General features: G+C 48.1%; 1 protein-coding gene and 1 long non-coding RNA gene across 2 annotated transcripts; one reads left to right on the top strand and one right to left on the bottom strand.

Annotated features, from left to right (window-relative positions):
* The first annotated feature begins 155 nt into the window (after positions 1-155).
* LOC125331007 lies at positions 156-9,082 on the top strand. Its single transcript, XR_007205814.1, has 4 exons — positions 156-329; positions 3,770-3,878; positions 7,545-7,631; positions 8,921-9,082. It is a non-coding gene; the product is annotated as an uncharacterized LOC125331007 (long non-coding RNA).
* Positions 9,083-11,362: 2,280 nt separating this feature from the next.
* On the bottom strand, positions 11,363-13,017 carry LOC125331100 (transcription cofactor HES-6-like). Its single transcript, XM_048314984.1, has 4 exons — positions 12,901-13,017; positions 12,743-12,829; positions 12,586-12,667; positions 11,363-12,501 (listed from the first exon to the last, which is right to left on the bottom strand). The coding sequence occupies exons 1-4, from the start codon at positions 12,964-12,966 to the stop codon at positions 12,098-12,100; spliced, it is 639 nt and encodes a 212-aa protein (XP_048170941.1). The 5' UTR covers positions 12,967-13,017; the 3' UTR covers positions 11,363-12,097.
* Positions 13,018-15,895: the final 2,878 nt, after the last annotated feature.

The raw sequence follows: 15,895 nt of genomic DNA, 5'->3' as shown, positions 1-15,895 counted from the left end.
TGTCCAAGAACTTACTGGCTATGCTTTTCCTTTTTAAAGAACCTATCTGACTAATGCTTGTCTAAGGTGAGGTCTACTGCTTTCCCTTCTGTTGTCACCAGATGACTCCCTTGGAAATCTGTGGCCTTTTTGCATAGGGTACTGGATAAATTTAGCAAATGTACTTCTGTAATTGGCTGTAGTCTTTAATTTGCTTAGCTGTAGGAAGCAGAAGAAGGGTTGGGTGGGTGGCCTGTGCCTACCCCTGCTCTGATGTAAGGAGCACTGGGACTGGAGCGGCTCAGTTGTGTGGAGCCTCGTGGGATGGACTCGGTTCTTTCAGCTTCCAGGTAAGTGGTGTGGGTTACACAGGCATTTACACTAATGATTTAATCTGAGCCATCTGTCCATTCTGTTTGCTGTGACTCGTGTTCCTCCTGACTGCCTCTCTCTAGCTTTTAAGTGTTTGCAGTTTTGTTGGGAGCATATAAAGACTGAGGCTGACGCACGCATAAATTAGGCTCAGGACTTTCTTTGTGCTTGTGTCAATAAACTTCTCTCACCTCTTCTAACTTTCAGTCTCAATTTTGAATACTGGCAGATCTGCCCTCACATATTTTGGAAAACTGTTCTTTCATGGTTTAGTTGCATTTCTAAATTAGGTAAAAAACCAGAGGCTTCTGATGAAAATGGTTAATTAGATTGCAGAGTAGTAACTTCGTGCTGAGCAGTACCTGCAATGCAGAGGTACTGTTTCTTCTAGAGTCCTAAAATACATAGTTTGTTTCTGCAGCAGTACAGGATTCTAGGAAATAAAATCATGTTATTTTTCTCTTGCGGTGAGAGAACACGTATAATTTACTATACCAACCAGTATATTTCAGTATCAAATGGTATGTAAGTGAACCATTTTGTAGTTTTCATTGTTCAATGGAATAGCTATCTTCTAGTGTAGTTTCTCTTCCTGTTTAGGCTAAATGGGGTTTCAATTTACTTTAAAAAAAAAAAAAAATCTCTCCAGGAAATAATGGAGTTTAAAAAAACCCCAAACATATCTGCCTCAGGGCATGGAAAACCTAGGAATGACCTGAAATGGCTCTGGCTGCAGGAAGAGCTTTAGAGTGTAGTGGAGGGCTCAATAAGGAGCCCAGCTCTGATGCTGCTCTGCCTGTGCCTTCAGGGCCTCGTACAGAGACTCAGTTCCCAGCCTGGGGCCAAACGCAGCATCTTCTGTATTGCAATTTGTGCGTTTAAAAAGCATATGGCGTGACACAATGCGGGGAGCAGGGACAATGGGAGGAATGTGGCCATCGGGAGTTATTTCCAGTGTCTATACGCAGTTGTCTTTACAAGCCTCCTCCTTTTTTGTGTTCTGAAGAGCTGCTGCCTGCCTGTGAATAGGGAAGACTTTGTCCCAGCTGCTCAGAGCAGGGCCGGGAGGGGAGGGGGGGGGTGGGCAGGAGAGCCTTCTGTTCAGATCTGATTTCTAGGGAGATGCACGCTTCTTCCTAAACTCCACATCCCTGCAGGCGGCTGACGGCTGCAAAACTTCTGTTCACTCTTGGTTGCCTTGAAATTCTTTTGCCTCCCTTCCTTTTAGCGACAAATCCAAGTATAAATACATTTATTTTAGAATTGTGCTGAAATTTTTTAACTGCCAAAGCCCCGTGGCAATACTGAAGGATTCCCACATCATGTAAAGAACTAGGAAATTCTTCCGTTGTCTTTAGCTTCCATTGTCTTTTAGTATACAAAAAGATGGTTACTAAACTCTTTTCAATAAAGGCTTCTAAAGCTTTGGATGTAGTCAGGCAGTGAATTTCATATTATTTTAGTAATAAATACCTTGCATTACATGAGCAGTGAATTTAAAGGAGTTCAGCTATAAAGACCTGATTAGGAACACGCATATGAACAACATTGTTTTATTAGTCTTACCAGTCTCCCTAAAATACCTGTCCTGTGTGTGCTCTACCATTAGGAGGTGATGCTTAAGTCTTAAATTTAAATAGTAGAATTTTCAGGGATTTCTGGCTTGGATTTTTAAGGGAAATCTGTTTGCTTGTTTGGCTTTTTCTTTTTTTTTTTTTTTTTTTTTTTTTTTTTTTTTTTTTTTTTGGTCTGATAGTCTCTTAGCTAACAGCCAGGATAAAGGTGTCCATATCTCAATCTGAGAAAACCATTTATAGTCTCACATTGATTTCATGGCAGAATGATATAAATTGAAGCAGACTGCATACTGTAAATGGTTCTACAGGTTTCACTTACTGACAGAATTAGTTTGATGAAGTAATATATGACTGCCTTTATCACCTAATTTAGTGTTCATAGGCCTGTGAAGTTTATGGTGTTACCTTTCACTCATTACACTGACAAGCGTGGCTTTGCAGGTAGAGTCCGTTTGGGTGGATTTGACAGGATCAAAGAGCCCAAAGGCTCAGGAAGTTGTCAAACATTGACGCTACCCACGGTGCCTTCTGAGGGGACAAACTGCAGCCATGCAGGGGAGTTTGGGGTATCTTGGGCACGGTAAATCTACTCCATGGCTGAATAAGCTGGCAGTAAATCAGGGGCAGGAAGTGCAGCACTGGTCTGGTTTGAGAAGGGCCCATAAATGGAGGTGGCACTTGTCACCTCGATAATTTATACAGTCCAGCTTGCTTATTCAAGCATTTCCAAAGAAAACTTGTAAAACTTTCAGATGTAAAATTTGTCTTTCAGTTGAGAGGAGAGTATGAGGGAGAGAGGTCTGTACTATTTGTTCTGCAGGGGTACTCCCAGGAGTATGGATGCAAGAGCCTTCCCCAAATTCTGCAGGCTTTATCAACACATAGCGGTGACTTGAACCTGGTTGCCAAAACTTACTGTGAGTAAATTGCTGTAATTAAATGTATCCCCAGCCCTCCAAGCATTGTGTGTTTCTGTACTGCTAAGGCTGTTAGATAAGGCTGGGGTTGAACTGTGTCACCTGGGCTATATATAGAAGGTGGCAGTTTGCTGCTCTTGGAAACATTTGGGTTGTTGCACTCTGGTTTGTGACTTTCATGAAAGAATTGGAGGAAGAGGATAATAACACAGCTCCAAAGGGCACTGCCTCTTTGAAACTGCTTAACACTGCCTTTTAAAAAATGGTTTTATCAACAGCAAAATACAATTTTTCTTTCTTTGGGTGAGATACAGGGGTGCTTGTCAGAGAGAATTTGAGAAAGAAACAAAGATGAATCCCTCTTGAGGCCTGAGGATGTTTGGACCGTCAGGAACAGTTTAATTGAATAGAAGTGAGGAGTTGTTAAAGTACAGGCAGAAAAGAAGGACACAGGGTTAAATCTGTGTGTGTCTATAATCTGTGACCATAACAAACGAGAAAGCTGTCAAAATAGGGAAAGTTGGGATTGCCCTGTGTCTAGACAAAAAATCAGAACAAAAAAATTTAAGGAGGACAGAGAAAAGTTTAGAGCTTTTGGTAAAAGAAGCTACAGCTGCAGAACCCAATCCCACGAAGGGCTGTGTTCATCTGGGCTGTGTGCTAAGCTGCATTGTCAGATCAGTACAGATCTGAACTTTAAGGCAGCATGAGTCAAATCAAAACTGTGTGTCCAGGCACTTCAGATTTGGTTGCTTTGAAAACCAACCCCCAAGTAAGTAATTGGGCTGCTTGAATCTCTTTGCAGATTTATTCAGAAAAATGTCTAAAATAACATTGTCCAGACGGTTCCTTAATATCAAATGTTCTCTGACAACACCACCAGTAAGTACAAAACATGTATAAAATGATACTCTTTTGTTCCAGGGGAAGGACAGGGGAAGTGAAGCCCTTCCGCTTTTGAAGGTGTGTTTGATTTCATGCTGCTCAGATGCCATGGTTACAAGCACTGCAGAAAACAAACCCCAAGCACCAGGTAGGCTCTCTCCATGTTCTCCACCAGTTCCCATTTCCCTGCCCATTACTGAGATTCTAACAGGAAATGGAGCAAGGTTGAAGGCCCATGTGTTTCAGCATCAAAAAGGACCAGAAGTCAAAATCTTTTAATTTGGGCCAGAAAGCCAAATCTCCCCATTACACTGTAGGATTCTGCTACATTTCTAGGGGGGGGATGTGGTGTGAGCAACAGTTTTGTTTTGGTTTCTCACCAGCAAAAAATGAAGGAAAGGTGAAGACAGCACACTTGGTAGAGACTTTCTCACAAACTGGTATGTTTCCCCAGAAGTGGTGGAACAAACTGGGATCCACGGCTAAACCCCTTCTTGCTTGGCCAGCCATTGCTGTGTTCTCATGGCAAGGACCTGTGTGTCACAGGTGACTCCATGTGCTCAGTGACTGTGCAAATGCTGCACTGGAAAAGTCACAGCAGGACTACCAGACCAGGGAGTCCACCTGTTTGTGTAGACAAGATCTAAAAGCACCTGGCATGGAATCTAATGTATTCAAGGAGGGAGCCAATACCTGAGAATTCCCGTGGTATTGCCAGCACTGCAGGGATCCATTTTCCCAGGGCAGGCAGTAGGCATGCAAGCATTGTGTTTGGGAGGGGAAGGGGAAGAACAGAAAACCCACACCAAACCAAAGAATGCTTGACTATATGTAACTTTTTTTCTTTCCTGATCTACTTATTTTGCATGACATGGATTATGTTTGTTTGCATATTTCATTTTCCATCTGGCCTATGTCATTTGCATCTATTAATTTTAAATGCATTTGTGTGGCTGAGTCAGAGTGGTCATTGCTAGGCTGACCAAGGAGAACCCTTCTCTGAAATGTTCAGTGTTGGGTGGAATTTAACTAATCTGTTTGGGTGACCAAAGAGAACAAGTAGAGTGTATGCATCTGTCATTCACCCATCAACACTTGCTCTTCATGTAAGACCTTAGTGATTCATCCAGTACCTGAGTCTCATAAGATTTAAGTCATAGGAGACTTGGGAATGTAAAATTTGAGGAGGGTTTTTCAGATGAATTGGCCAGTTAGGCAGTAAAACTCCGAGCTTGAGAGACACATGACCAGTTCTCCATTAATGTAATTCTGAGGTTAAAGTCACACTGCCTGAATACAGAATGGAGGGAAGAGTGTCTGGCAGCAGACTCCATCCTGGGAAACTGAGAAGATTTTGCTTGTTTTGAGTGTACTTACTTGAATTTAATGTACGATACAAATTAAATGCAAGAAAACATTGGCTTGATTCAACAGCAGTCATTCCTGTGGCTGGCAGTAAGAGGCTTGATTTTAGGGAAGATTTGACAGTTCTGAGAGGTCAGCAGATGCTCTGGCCTTACAGATTCATTCTCCCTCATAGTCTAAATAAGAGTTCTTTAGTCCCCTTCCCTTTTTCCTTTGCCTTTTGCCTCTCTGTGCTATGAAATTATTGATTTTAACAGCTGTAAATTGGTGTGTGACTGTATAAACCCATACAAGACACATGGAAGTTGTTGGTAAATTCTGGTTTTATCACCTTTCTCCTCAAGAAATCCTGAGATAATACTTCTCCCTTCTTTGTATAGCTCTCGATAGAACTAAACAAGACCAAACTGTTATTGGCTCTGATTATAACAACTTGCACATCAGCATGATGTTTTTGTTGCATCTTTTAAAAAACATAAATAAATCCCAAGGTGTTAAAGCAAGCAGGTACATATTGCTGGAAATGCATCCAATAGACCTTCTAGCAAAAAGCTGACAATTAAGAATTTGGTTGGTGGTTTTTGTTTGCTTTTTTTTTAAAGGGGTTCGGGGAGTAGATTGTAATTTCATCAATAGAGAGAGGAGTGGTGCTTCTGGGAAGGAACTCAGTCCTGAGTAAGCACAGAGCAGCATTAGGGACTTGGGTTTTTGCACTGTGTTTTCCCTTTGCCACTGGAGTTTTGTAGCTGTGGAGCGACGCTCCGGCTCGGCGCTGGCTGAAAGGATGTGAATCATTTTTCCTGCTTCCTGCAGCAGTTGAAAGTGCAGTGTGTCCCACTGCTCCTGAGTCACCGTGGCTGGCTGTGCTCGGTGACAGCCACTGTGGTCACTGTGAGATAGCAGAGCAGCAGCTGTGCAGCCCTGCTGGGGGTGCCAGGCCCACCACGTGTGGTGTGGGAGTGCTTGTGCCCTTTGGGTCTTAAAACCTTCTCTTTGAGACTAAGTGCATTCAGGAGCTTTCCAAATTCTGTGTCACTTTCTATAAAGCTTACTGGGAACTAAAGGACATCCTGGGTACTCTGTAGAGGTACCCTAAGGCTCCTGAGGAGTCTTGGACTTCAATGAGAACGTGTGTTGGCTTAGTAAGAAATGCTGGTTCAACTGAGGGATTAATGAGTAGGAGGCTTGCAGCTGCTTGGGGAGTAGCAGCTCCTCAGCAGAGATTTGCTCCAGAATCCTAGATTTTGGTAACAAGCTGTGTGCTCCCTCTGCATGGATGAGGGGATTCAATTACGCTCCTTTTCTGACCAGTTAATCTGCTCCTGTGAACCACAGAGAGAATCTGGACCAGGCTCATGGGTGTAAAGTAGTCTCAGGCTCCTGGTACTGTGCTGGCATCTGCTGAGGATCTGTTGAGCAGGAAAGGAATCTGAGTATGTTGTTTTGGAAAGTGGCAGTGTGTAGGTAGATATTATCAATGTTGGGGTCAGCCATGAGTAATGAGGCTGCCAAGGGTGGTTGTAAACATCGAGTAACATTTGCAGGCCCAAAGGAGGCAAATTTGCTCAACTTGTGTGATTCGGTCCTTGATGAGACATGGAGGCTGTGAACAACCTCTCCTCACTGGTGGAAGAGTTTGATGGGGCTGCTGATGGAGTTGATGTGTCTCTTCTGGGCTTCCCCCCCTTCTCAGTATGTGGAACATTGATTACAAAACCTGTTGCGTGGTGACCGTGGAAGGGGTTTCATAGTGACTTTGCTCAGCACAGGCTGGTTCTGGTGAACTTAGCTTAGGCTAGGAAGATTGGAAGGCTGAAGTTTTATTTGTGTGTGTGTCTCAGTCATGGATGGTGCAAAGCCCAAAACACAGCCAGGCTTCTACAGGGGCCACAAGAAGCTGAAACCCATTCAGGAACTCCTGAGTGGGCAAACTGGCTCTGGGTGATGCCCAGCGATGTCCCTTCCCACTCAGTGGGCACAGGCACATCATTTTAAGGATGCTTTAAGCTGTGCCTCTCTGGTGATGATTTTAAATTAGGCTCCTCTGCTTTGTACTTCAGTGGTGCAGAGTTCAGCTGGGGGTGACTGAATCTGTGCAATTCCTGAAGTGGCCCGTGAATGCATGTTTGAAGATGCCTTAGGTCTGAGCTTTCTCAGATACAAAGAAAACAACTCTCCTTGCTTTCTAACTTATATTTTAGCCAGAGACCAATGCAAAAACTATAAAACCGCAAATTGAGTTAATTTTACACTTAAGAAATCTAAGGCCAGAAGGGATCAGTTAATGTAATTACTTGTATGTTGTTGTTTTACTAAGTAGTTTTTGTTTGTAACCAAAGCAACTTGTATTTGCTTCTGGAAATACATTCTGTCTCACTTGACATTAAAAGAAAGGAAATACATTACTTCTTCTAGTGTCTAATTTCAATCTTTTTCCTTCTCATTTCAGACAATCTTGACCTACTATCTGGGTCTTGGCACTTAAGGCTCTATGTTTTGATTAAAAGACTTTTTGAAGCCATGACTTCCTCACCTGGTAAGTGAGCTAATAGAACATGTGTAATGCAACATAGGCAGTATAACTAATCAAATCACCCTCAGTCATCATCTTGTTTAACTAAATTAACTTAAGGCCTCAGGCTGTGAGGTGTATTTTCATGTTTGAATGTTTTCTGAACCAGCTTGGTGTTTTTTTAACCTCCTTAAAATGCAGTGCAATGAATTTCATTTGCTGAAAACTATAATGAAATGCTAATGTTGTATAGGGAGCTAAAATCTCATGGAAGGAGAGAGACAATTTTCCCCCCTTTGCTTTTTCTTTAGCTTAGCTCATGCAGAAGCCTGAGAAGCTCAAAGTGGACAATTTAGTGACACTATCCATTTAGATAACTGTGGACTCGGGAAGTTGCTAGAGGATGCAACTTGGAACCAGGCATCTCAGGCAAAAAAAAAGATAATATCTCTTAGGAGGACGGGTAGGCTTCTGGTGAAGAGAGCTGGATTAGTGTGTGAAACCATTGTGCTCTGCTGTGGAGCAAGATGAGAACAGGAGTTGTGCTGCTCAGCCCAGTTGTTTTCATCTCCAGAGAAAAGAGCAGTGTCTTGGACACAAGTTTCGGTGTGTTCCAGCAGCTGAACACGGGATTTGTAAAACCTGTGTGTCTGCAGGGTAGAGGAGCAGTCAGGACTGGAGAGCTGCTTCTGTGCGTGTGCAGAGCTGTGCTTGGACATGGGCCCAAACACTGGGAAATCCTGAAACTGGGCTCCAACAGCTGGAGCTGTCAAGAGTGGATGGCCCCTTGGGGATGTAGGGTTGTTTTCTGGGCAGAGTTTACCATAACGTGGCAAGGCTCTGGGTGCCAGGATTAACCAACACTCATTCCAGCACTTCTCATAGGAATAAATCCTCCTTGATGTTTGATACTGTTCTGCTAACAGCAGCATCTTGGGTGGCAAGAAATGTAAGCTGTGTTACACACAGGAACCAACTGCCTGCTTAGCAGAGATTTGCTGCATGATGTCTGTGCATCCCCTAGACCTGCTGCTGAGGCCTGGGCTGGTTTTATTCTTCTGTCCTTTTAATTGGAATAGAGACTGAAACATTTATTTGGAGAGGGAGACTGCAGAGAGCTGCAGGATACTTGCTAGTGGGAGATGAAAGAAGATATAAGTTGATTTGTATGCTTTAAAAGCTTGATCTTGCCTCCTGGCTAGAGGCTCTGATGAAAGACCTGGTACACGTTGCCAAGAGGCTGGGAGGAGGTTTGAACTCTAAGTCCTCCCAGCTGACCTGGTCTAACAAGGAGCATTTTCCCCCTGTAACAGGTGTGAGTGACTGACATGCAAAGAGAGGGGAAAATGAGCCCTTCTTTCTATTATTCTTCACCTGCATATCAAACGAGAGGAGTCCTGTTAGAGTGCTGCCTCTCTCTCCTTTTACAAGGCAGTGCACTGTCAGATCAGACAGTCTGTTTGTATTACTTTGGAATGGAAAAGAATAAAGGCAGTTTCTATAAAGAAGGACTTGAAAAGGCTTCCCTGTTTTTTCATCAGAGCTGTTGGAAACCTTCCTTCCCCACACTGCCCCTTCTCTAGTCCCACCCCCAAAATGCTCACCTCTTCCTGCCTTTGTCAGGGAAGTGTCAGATTTGACACCTTTGCAGTAAGGTACAGAAATGCAAATGGACAAATCCAGCAACACCTAATCAGAGGATGTAAACTTTCTGTGAACCTAATTTGTGGATTTAGAAAAAAAAGGCATATTGCTAACACGTTTCTAAAATGCTTTTGACACTACTGAAAAACTCCTAATAGTACTCTCTGACCTGGCTTTTCTTTTCAGCCGGTGGAGGACTGGTAAGTGCTCAGGGGAAAGGCCTGTACTCCCTCTGCTCTTCCCAACCATTTCAGCTTTGGGAAAGCAGCTGTCCAGGTGGCCTCACAGCCCTGCTGCCTGTTTCTTCCTGCAGCAGAGGGAACGGGTGTGCCCAGGTCTCCAGCCGGTGTGGTCCATGTGCAGGGAGCCAGCCTGGGAAGGTTACCCTGGGTGTGGGAAGGACAGCAGCATAAGCAGGAATGGGTGAGGCAGCAGGTACCTGGGAAGACCAGCTTTGGCTGCCATTCTCCAAGGGCAGCAGAGGGCAAGGTAAGCACCATACCTGCAGTGCTGAGCAGAGATGACTTTGCTTCAAGCTGCCCCCCCCCCCAATCCCTGCTGTAACCAAAGCTGGCACTTTCATGTTGACTCTGGGTTCTGTTTCTGTCACCAAAGTGTCAGGATTTGCACTTGCTTTCACAGGAGCCCTAACACGAGGGTCTTTCATCTCATGGAAATGAAGCCAAGCCAAGCTGCCTCTGGTGTTCCTGCAGCAGTGGCGAGGCCAGAGCGGCTGCCCTGGCCCAGGATCAACCCTGGATGTCACTGCTGAAGGCAGTGAGTTCAAGGCAGTGTCTGAGTGCTGTTGTGAGCCACAGGCTTGGTCATGTTAAGGAACTGGGCTGTGGCTTCACCTCCCTCTAGAGGGTCGTTCATGGAAAGGGCCTTTTCCAGCCATTAAAAGCGAGGGGTTCTGGCTGAGCAGGGTAACAATACAGGGTGATGTGTGTGAACTGACCTTGGAGTTACAGGAGGTCTGAGCTAAGCAGGGAGAGTGAAGTATCAAACAAGATGTGATACCTGAGGGAAATAGCTCGATATAAATAAACCTGGACTTGTGCTGGGGCTAGAGCAGTGCAGCCTCAGTCCAAGAGATCATCTGGTGTGTGGGGTGCTAGTTTTAGTGCAAGTGTCCCAAGCTTCATTTACACTTCAAAGCCCTAACCTCCCTCCCTAAAGCAGGAAGGTCACTACAGAAGCTCTCACCTCCCCTTGCTCAGCTGGTTTTTACCCCTCTTCTCCCAGCTCAAAGGGAATTTAGCACAACAGGGGATGAGGACCAAACATTCTGATGGACATCTTTGAGCAAGAACACCCACCTCAGGTAAAGTAAATTAAAAAGGCAAGGCCTTGCCAGTACTTCAGTTTCTATTTTTATTAATCTGTGGGGTTATTAACAAAGGTACATGTCCAGTCCCTTGGTAATTAGGTTGCTTCCTTTCGTGCTTGTTCTAGGTTTGGGAACTTCCATGTATTAAGACACTTTACAATCCTTTTTTTCCTCTTTACAATGACAGCTCTCTGAAAGGTATTGTATTGCAGCATAAATAACCTGGCATCTCCCCAAAGTAGGAACGAGCAGGGGTTAAACCTCATGGAGAAGAATGCTGAGGGTCCCCCCTCCAAGCCCCCAGAAACATTAAACAACACTTCCCAAATCCACTGCACACTCTATTCAATGGAGTCTTGTTTTGCTCTCAACAAAAACCAAAAACCAAGCCACCCCCCTGTGAAGTTATGTCCCAGAATAGGATTTGCCTAGCACTTCTGATGCTAGGGCTGTACATGTATGAGCAATGCCTTCAGATGGCAGATCAAGTAGAGTAGGTTTGAGACTGGCATCCAGACCAACCAGCCCCAAAATCTGTGGCCTAAGACCAACCTTAACGAGTGTGACCTTACTCATGCAATGAACTTAAGTGTCTACTAGAATTAAACAAAAGAAATATTTGAATTCCAATACTTAAGTTAACAATGCTTAGTACAAGCATTAAGTGCTTAATTACCAGCCTTGTTTCCATGGTATACAGACACTGGTGTTAAGAGCCAACAAGGAGCTGTATTTTTAATGTTTTTAAATGAGTTAGAAGCACATCACATTACACAGTATATGCCATGTTGTGAATTCAGTTTTTTTATTAAAGATTAAAAATAAAAAACATTTGACACCCTAATATACATAAAGTCACAATAAACTCAAATGAGCTAAAAGCAAAATGTGCATAAAGACACTCATTTCTAAGAGGCACCCTGCCGCCAATATCTTTTAAAGTATTTGTCTAATTCCACCAGTTTTCTAGTTTTCTTTCCCTCCCCTAAAAGTGAGACTTTAGACTGCTACCAGGTACAGATACTACCCCCACCGCCACCTTTCAGGGGTTTGTGCTATTACTAGAACACTTAAAACCGTGCATGCAGACAGCTTGAGCTTCTCCTGGAATTAACCATCATGATTTAAAATGCACAAGGGCTTTTTCTTAAAAGGGTAGCGGTATTTGGGCCACTTCGAAGGGCCAAGAAAGAGACAGGGTTATAAAATAACTGCTATGCCTCCACCAGAGAGCTTTGCTACTACAAACCAACTCCCTCCTTCCCCCATCCTCTCATAAAAACAACCCCTAAAGTTACAAAATGCCCCCCCCCCACACGGATGAAATGTTAACGCGTTCGCTATTAGGCTGTCAGGGTGTGACAGCGTCGGAGTGCCCGTGGTGCAGTCCCCATCAGAGCGCTGCCAGCCGCGCACGCACACACAGCACACAGCCACGCTCACACAGCCGCGCGTGTGCGGCTGCAGCGGGGGCACCCTGCCCGCCCCCAGTGCGAGGTCTGCCTCCACTCCTCTGTTACCAGGGTCTCCACATGGATTTGGGCGAGCCGGGCGAGGGCAGGCCCTGCGTCTGGGACGCGTCCAGTCCGTCCGTGGAGGTCTGGCCCGGCTCGGCCTCCGCCTCGTCCGAGTCGGAGCAGGTCTCTTCGCTGGGGGAGGGCGAGAGCGCCGGGGCCGGCAGGGCCAGCATCTCGCCGGCGGGCCAGGGGCCCAGGGCGGGCTCCCCCAAAACGTCCGTGATCGAGTCCGGGCAGCCGCCCTCGTTGAGGGGCATGGACTCCAGCAGGTGGTTAAGCAGCTCGGCGGCCGTGGTGGCGTCGATGCCGGGGCAGCTGGAGACGAAGGTGTGCACCTCGTGCATGCACTGGATGTAGCCAGCGGCGAAGCGCTCGCTGGCGTCGAGGAGCCGCCGCCCGCCCCCTGCGCCGCGGGGGACAGAGAGGGGCGCGGGTGAGGCGCGGGCCGGGCCGGGCGCCCCCCGCCGCCCCCCGGGCCGGCACTCACCGCGGGTGCGGCGCTCCAGCACGGCCCGCACCCGCCGCACCGTCCGCTCCAGCACCTCCGCGTTCTCCAGCTTCGCCTGAAACTGACCCGGGGCGCCGCGGCCGTCAGCGCGGCCCCGGGCCCCGCCGGCCCCCGCCCCGCCTCGCCGCCGCCTCACCTCGCTGTCGGCCAGCAGCAGCCGCAGCTCCCGCAGGCTCTCGTTGATGCGCGCCCGGCGCTTCTTCTCCACCAGCGGCTTCCTCGTCTGCGGGGACAACAGCGCCGTCAGCCCCGCCACCCGTCCCGGCCCCGCCCGCCGCCGCCCCCACCGCTCACCCTCCGGTCAGCGCGGAGCTCCGCGCAGCCCTCGCCCCGCGGCGGGCGGTCCTTGCCCGACGCCATGGCCGCGCCGCTGCCCCGCTCGTTCCGCTCCGCGCCGGCAGCTCCGCGCCACTCCCGCCCCGCGCCGCCCTTTTTCTACCCCGCGATTTGCATGTCAATGAGCCCATTGGCCGCGCCGCGCGGGCAGCGCCGAGCGTTGGCCGAACGGGCCAATGGCGGCCGCGCGCTTTGTCTGCGGCGGGGCGGGGCCGCCGGCGCTGGCGGCTGGAGCGGAGCGGCCCCGGCCCCGCCACCGCCCGGCGACTCCCGGCCCGGGAGCTGGGAGCGGGACGGGCCCCTGCCAGCAGCGTGCGGCTCCCCGAGGCGGTGGGGCACGTCACTCAGCCCCAATGAACCCCAAACCCCAACGCCCGCTACGAGTTCAGAGCCTTGGAATACCCGTGTGAGCGGCTGGGATGTTCGTGGAACGGAGGGCAGAGTGGGGCCGGCCAGCTGCCGGCGGGGACAGCCGGGCGTCAGCACCGACCTGGGCGTAAAAAGAGTCAGTCTGAGCCGTAACCGAGAACCCGTGGGGCTAGGCAGGCACAGCTGGCCACGGACCCGGGCTTGTCCTGCCCCCATCCCAGTGGATGGGGCGGCTCTCAGGGCCCGGGTGTGGATGCCAGCCCGGGAGGATGCGCTCGTGTTGGCCGTGTCGCAGGGCAGTGCGAGGTACCATGGCTGCTCGCCGGTGCAGCTGTGCCCCGGGGGCTGCCTGCCTTGTGGCCACGGGCAGCTGGGCCCAGAGCGCTCGGTGCCGGCCCTGGCGCGCCGCAGCCGCCCGCCTCCCGTGGCTGAAAGAGCCGGGCAGGCCAGCTTTGTGCGGGTAACTTGATGCTGATGACAGTTGGCAGCTGCAGTTCCCCCAGCAGACTGAGGCAAATAAAAGCATTAAGGGGTCGTCCCCGAGGAGAGCGACAGGTGTTCGCTCCCGCTCCTTTGTTTCCCTCCTTTTATTCTCCTCGCTAATGCATGTCATATTTTTACCGCCCGAAGAAACGGGAGACGCGTCTCCCGCTTGAATCGGCACTGCCGGCACGGAGCCACACGCTCGCCTCCCTCTACGTGTCCGGCATAGTTCCCCTCCTGCCCCAGCTTCCTCGCCGTTTGTCTCGCCATGGAAAGCCCTCTGGCTTTGGTGGCGCTGAGGTTTTCTTTGCGGAGAGGTCTGGCATGAGTTGGAGCACCCACAGCTGCTCAGAGCCCCGGGACTCCCTTAGTTTTTATGGATCCGCACCTGGATCAGTGCCTGGTGAGTCCCGCGTGGCCCAGCGGGTACCGGCACGTGCTCTGGGAGAGGCCGGGGTGGCTCTTTCTTTGGCAGTCCCACTGTTGCTTAACACTCCTTTTCATCTTCAAAGTGCCATATAAACCTCCGTGCCTGCACTGTGCTAATCCATGTGTGACAGAAAAGCAAGCTGGGATAGAGAAATTCAGCACTGTCTTCCCAAGGCCATCACGGAGTGCATAAGGGATAGAGCCAGTACGTGGGATATCTCTAGCTAGAGACCAAAGCTCAGGCCACTCTTCATTTTGTATCGCAATGGACAGGAAGTGTTATTTTCAGAAAGGTGTTTCTGGTATGTTTCTTCCTTTTATGTTAAAGCATCAGTGCTTGGGTTTTGTCAGAGAGTCTGTTCAGTTGGTGACAAGTTTCCCTGCACCAGGCAGGAGCAGAGTGGGATGTACTGGGTGCTGGATGTCTAAATCTGTCCTTCTACTTTTGATGCACCTAATTCTCTGTGTAACACAATGTGGAAACCAGCTCATTCTTTTTGATGATATAATTAATGCTGGCTAAGCAGAAATGCTGTTTGGACCAGGCCAGAACATTTTTGTATTTAAGCGAGTAGAGACACCTGTGACCATTCTGCGTCTGGTTGATGCATACTTAGCCTACCTAACTGGCAGGGGAAAACCAGGATAGTATGTGTGCAAACTGCAGCAAAATAATGGGTGTCACAATTTTGAAGGAACTGTCTTTGTTCTGAACCAAAACTAGGCACATAAGGTCGTCAGAGGTGTAAAGAAACACACAGATGCACACACGTTTGTGAAATGTGCAGTAACACACAATATCTGTAATTGTTGGTAAAAGATGAACTCCAAGCATTTGTGAGCTTGTTTTCTCTTCAGAGAAAGCTCAGCTTTTCCTGGAATGGGGGTGGGGGGAAGTGGGTGAGCCTGGTTGCTGGCTGGGGTAAAACCACAACACGCATGTATTCAGGTGCTCAAACAGTGGGGTTAACACAGGTGTAAATCCTGCTCATTTACACCAGAGGCATTGCACTGCCATGGCTGCAGGTGCAGTCCCCAAACTTGTCAGGCCTCTTTACTGCAGGTGTTTGTATCAGTTGTGTTTCAGAGCTAACTTGGGTTAGAGATGCTGCATTGTTAATGTAGGAAAATGGGAAGCAAAGGAGCTCCCGAATTCACCCCAGTCAAGGTTCAGATGTGTCGGGACTTGGGTGATGAAAGTGGTGGCTGCTGAACAGCAATGATTTCTCACAAGCCTCGATCTGAGGTTTTGAGCAGTGAGGAGCTGCAGGCACAAGGTGAGGACTTCTGGATGCACAAGGAGAATTCAGCACCAAATCTTGGCTAAGAAAGGCCAGAGAGAGTTGGCCATGGCTATAACATCTGGTTTCTGTTCTGACTGGGCGGGTACTGATGGCAAGGCATTGTACACATTGCTGGCCCTTGTTCTGCACCATGTCTTTTTGTATTTTCTTTGAAAAGCTGCAGGTCAAATGAGTTGACAAATGCTGGAGCTGTTTGTGCTGGGCATTAAAAATGTATGTGCCATAAATATCAGGGCATTGCTAGAGCTGCCATTCTGGAGGAGGAAGTCACTGCAGGCTATCTCCTCTAGCCCACAGGGACAATGTGACATTTTTGTGCTACTTTAAACAAGTTCCATCACATCAGGTGAAGCGAATCATGATAACCT

This window comes from Corvus hawaiiensis, chromosome 10 (assembly GCF_020740725.1).
Source record: "Corvus hawaiiensis isolate bCorHaw1 chromosome 10, bCorHaw1.pri.cur, whole genome shotgun sequence".
NCBI lineage: Eukaryota > Metazoa > Chordata > Aves > Passeriformes > Corvidae > Corvus > Corvus hawaiiensis.
This window is presented reverse-complemented; position numbering and strand designations above follow the sequence as displayed.

What these genes read in the sequence shown, in the direction of transcription:
- LOC125331100 (XM_048314984.1), bottom strand. Translation starts at nt 12,966, where the DNA reads ATGGCGTCGGGCAAGGACCGCCCGCCGCGGGGCGAGGGCTGCGCGGAG. An exon ending in AGCTCCGCGCTGACCGGAGG is followed by an intron (nt 12,830 to 12,900) that starts GTGAGCGGTGGG and finishes TTGTCCCCGCAG; the next exon opens with ACGAGGAAGCCGCTGGTGGA. An exon ending in GCTGGAGCGCCGCACCCGCG is followed by an intron (nt 12,502 to 12,585) that starts GTGAGTGCCGGC and finishes CCCGCGGCGCAG; the next exon opens with GGGGCGGGCGGCGGCTCCTC.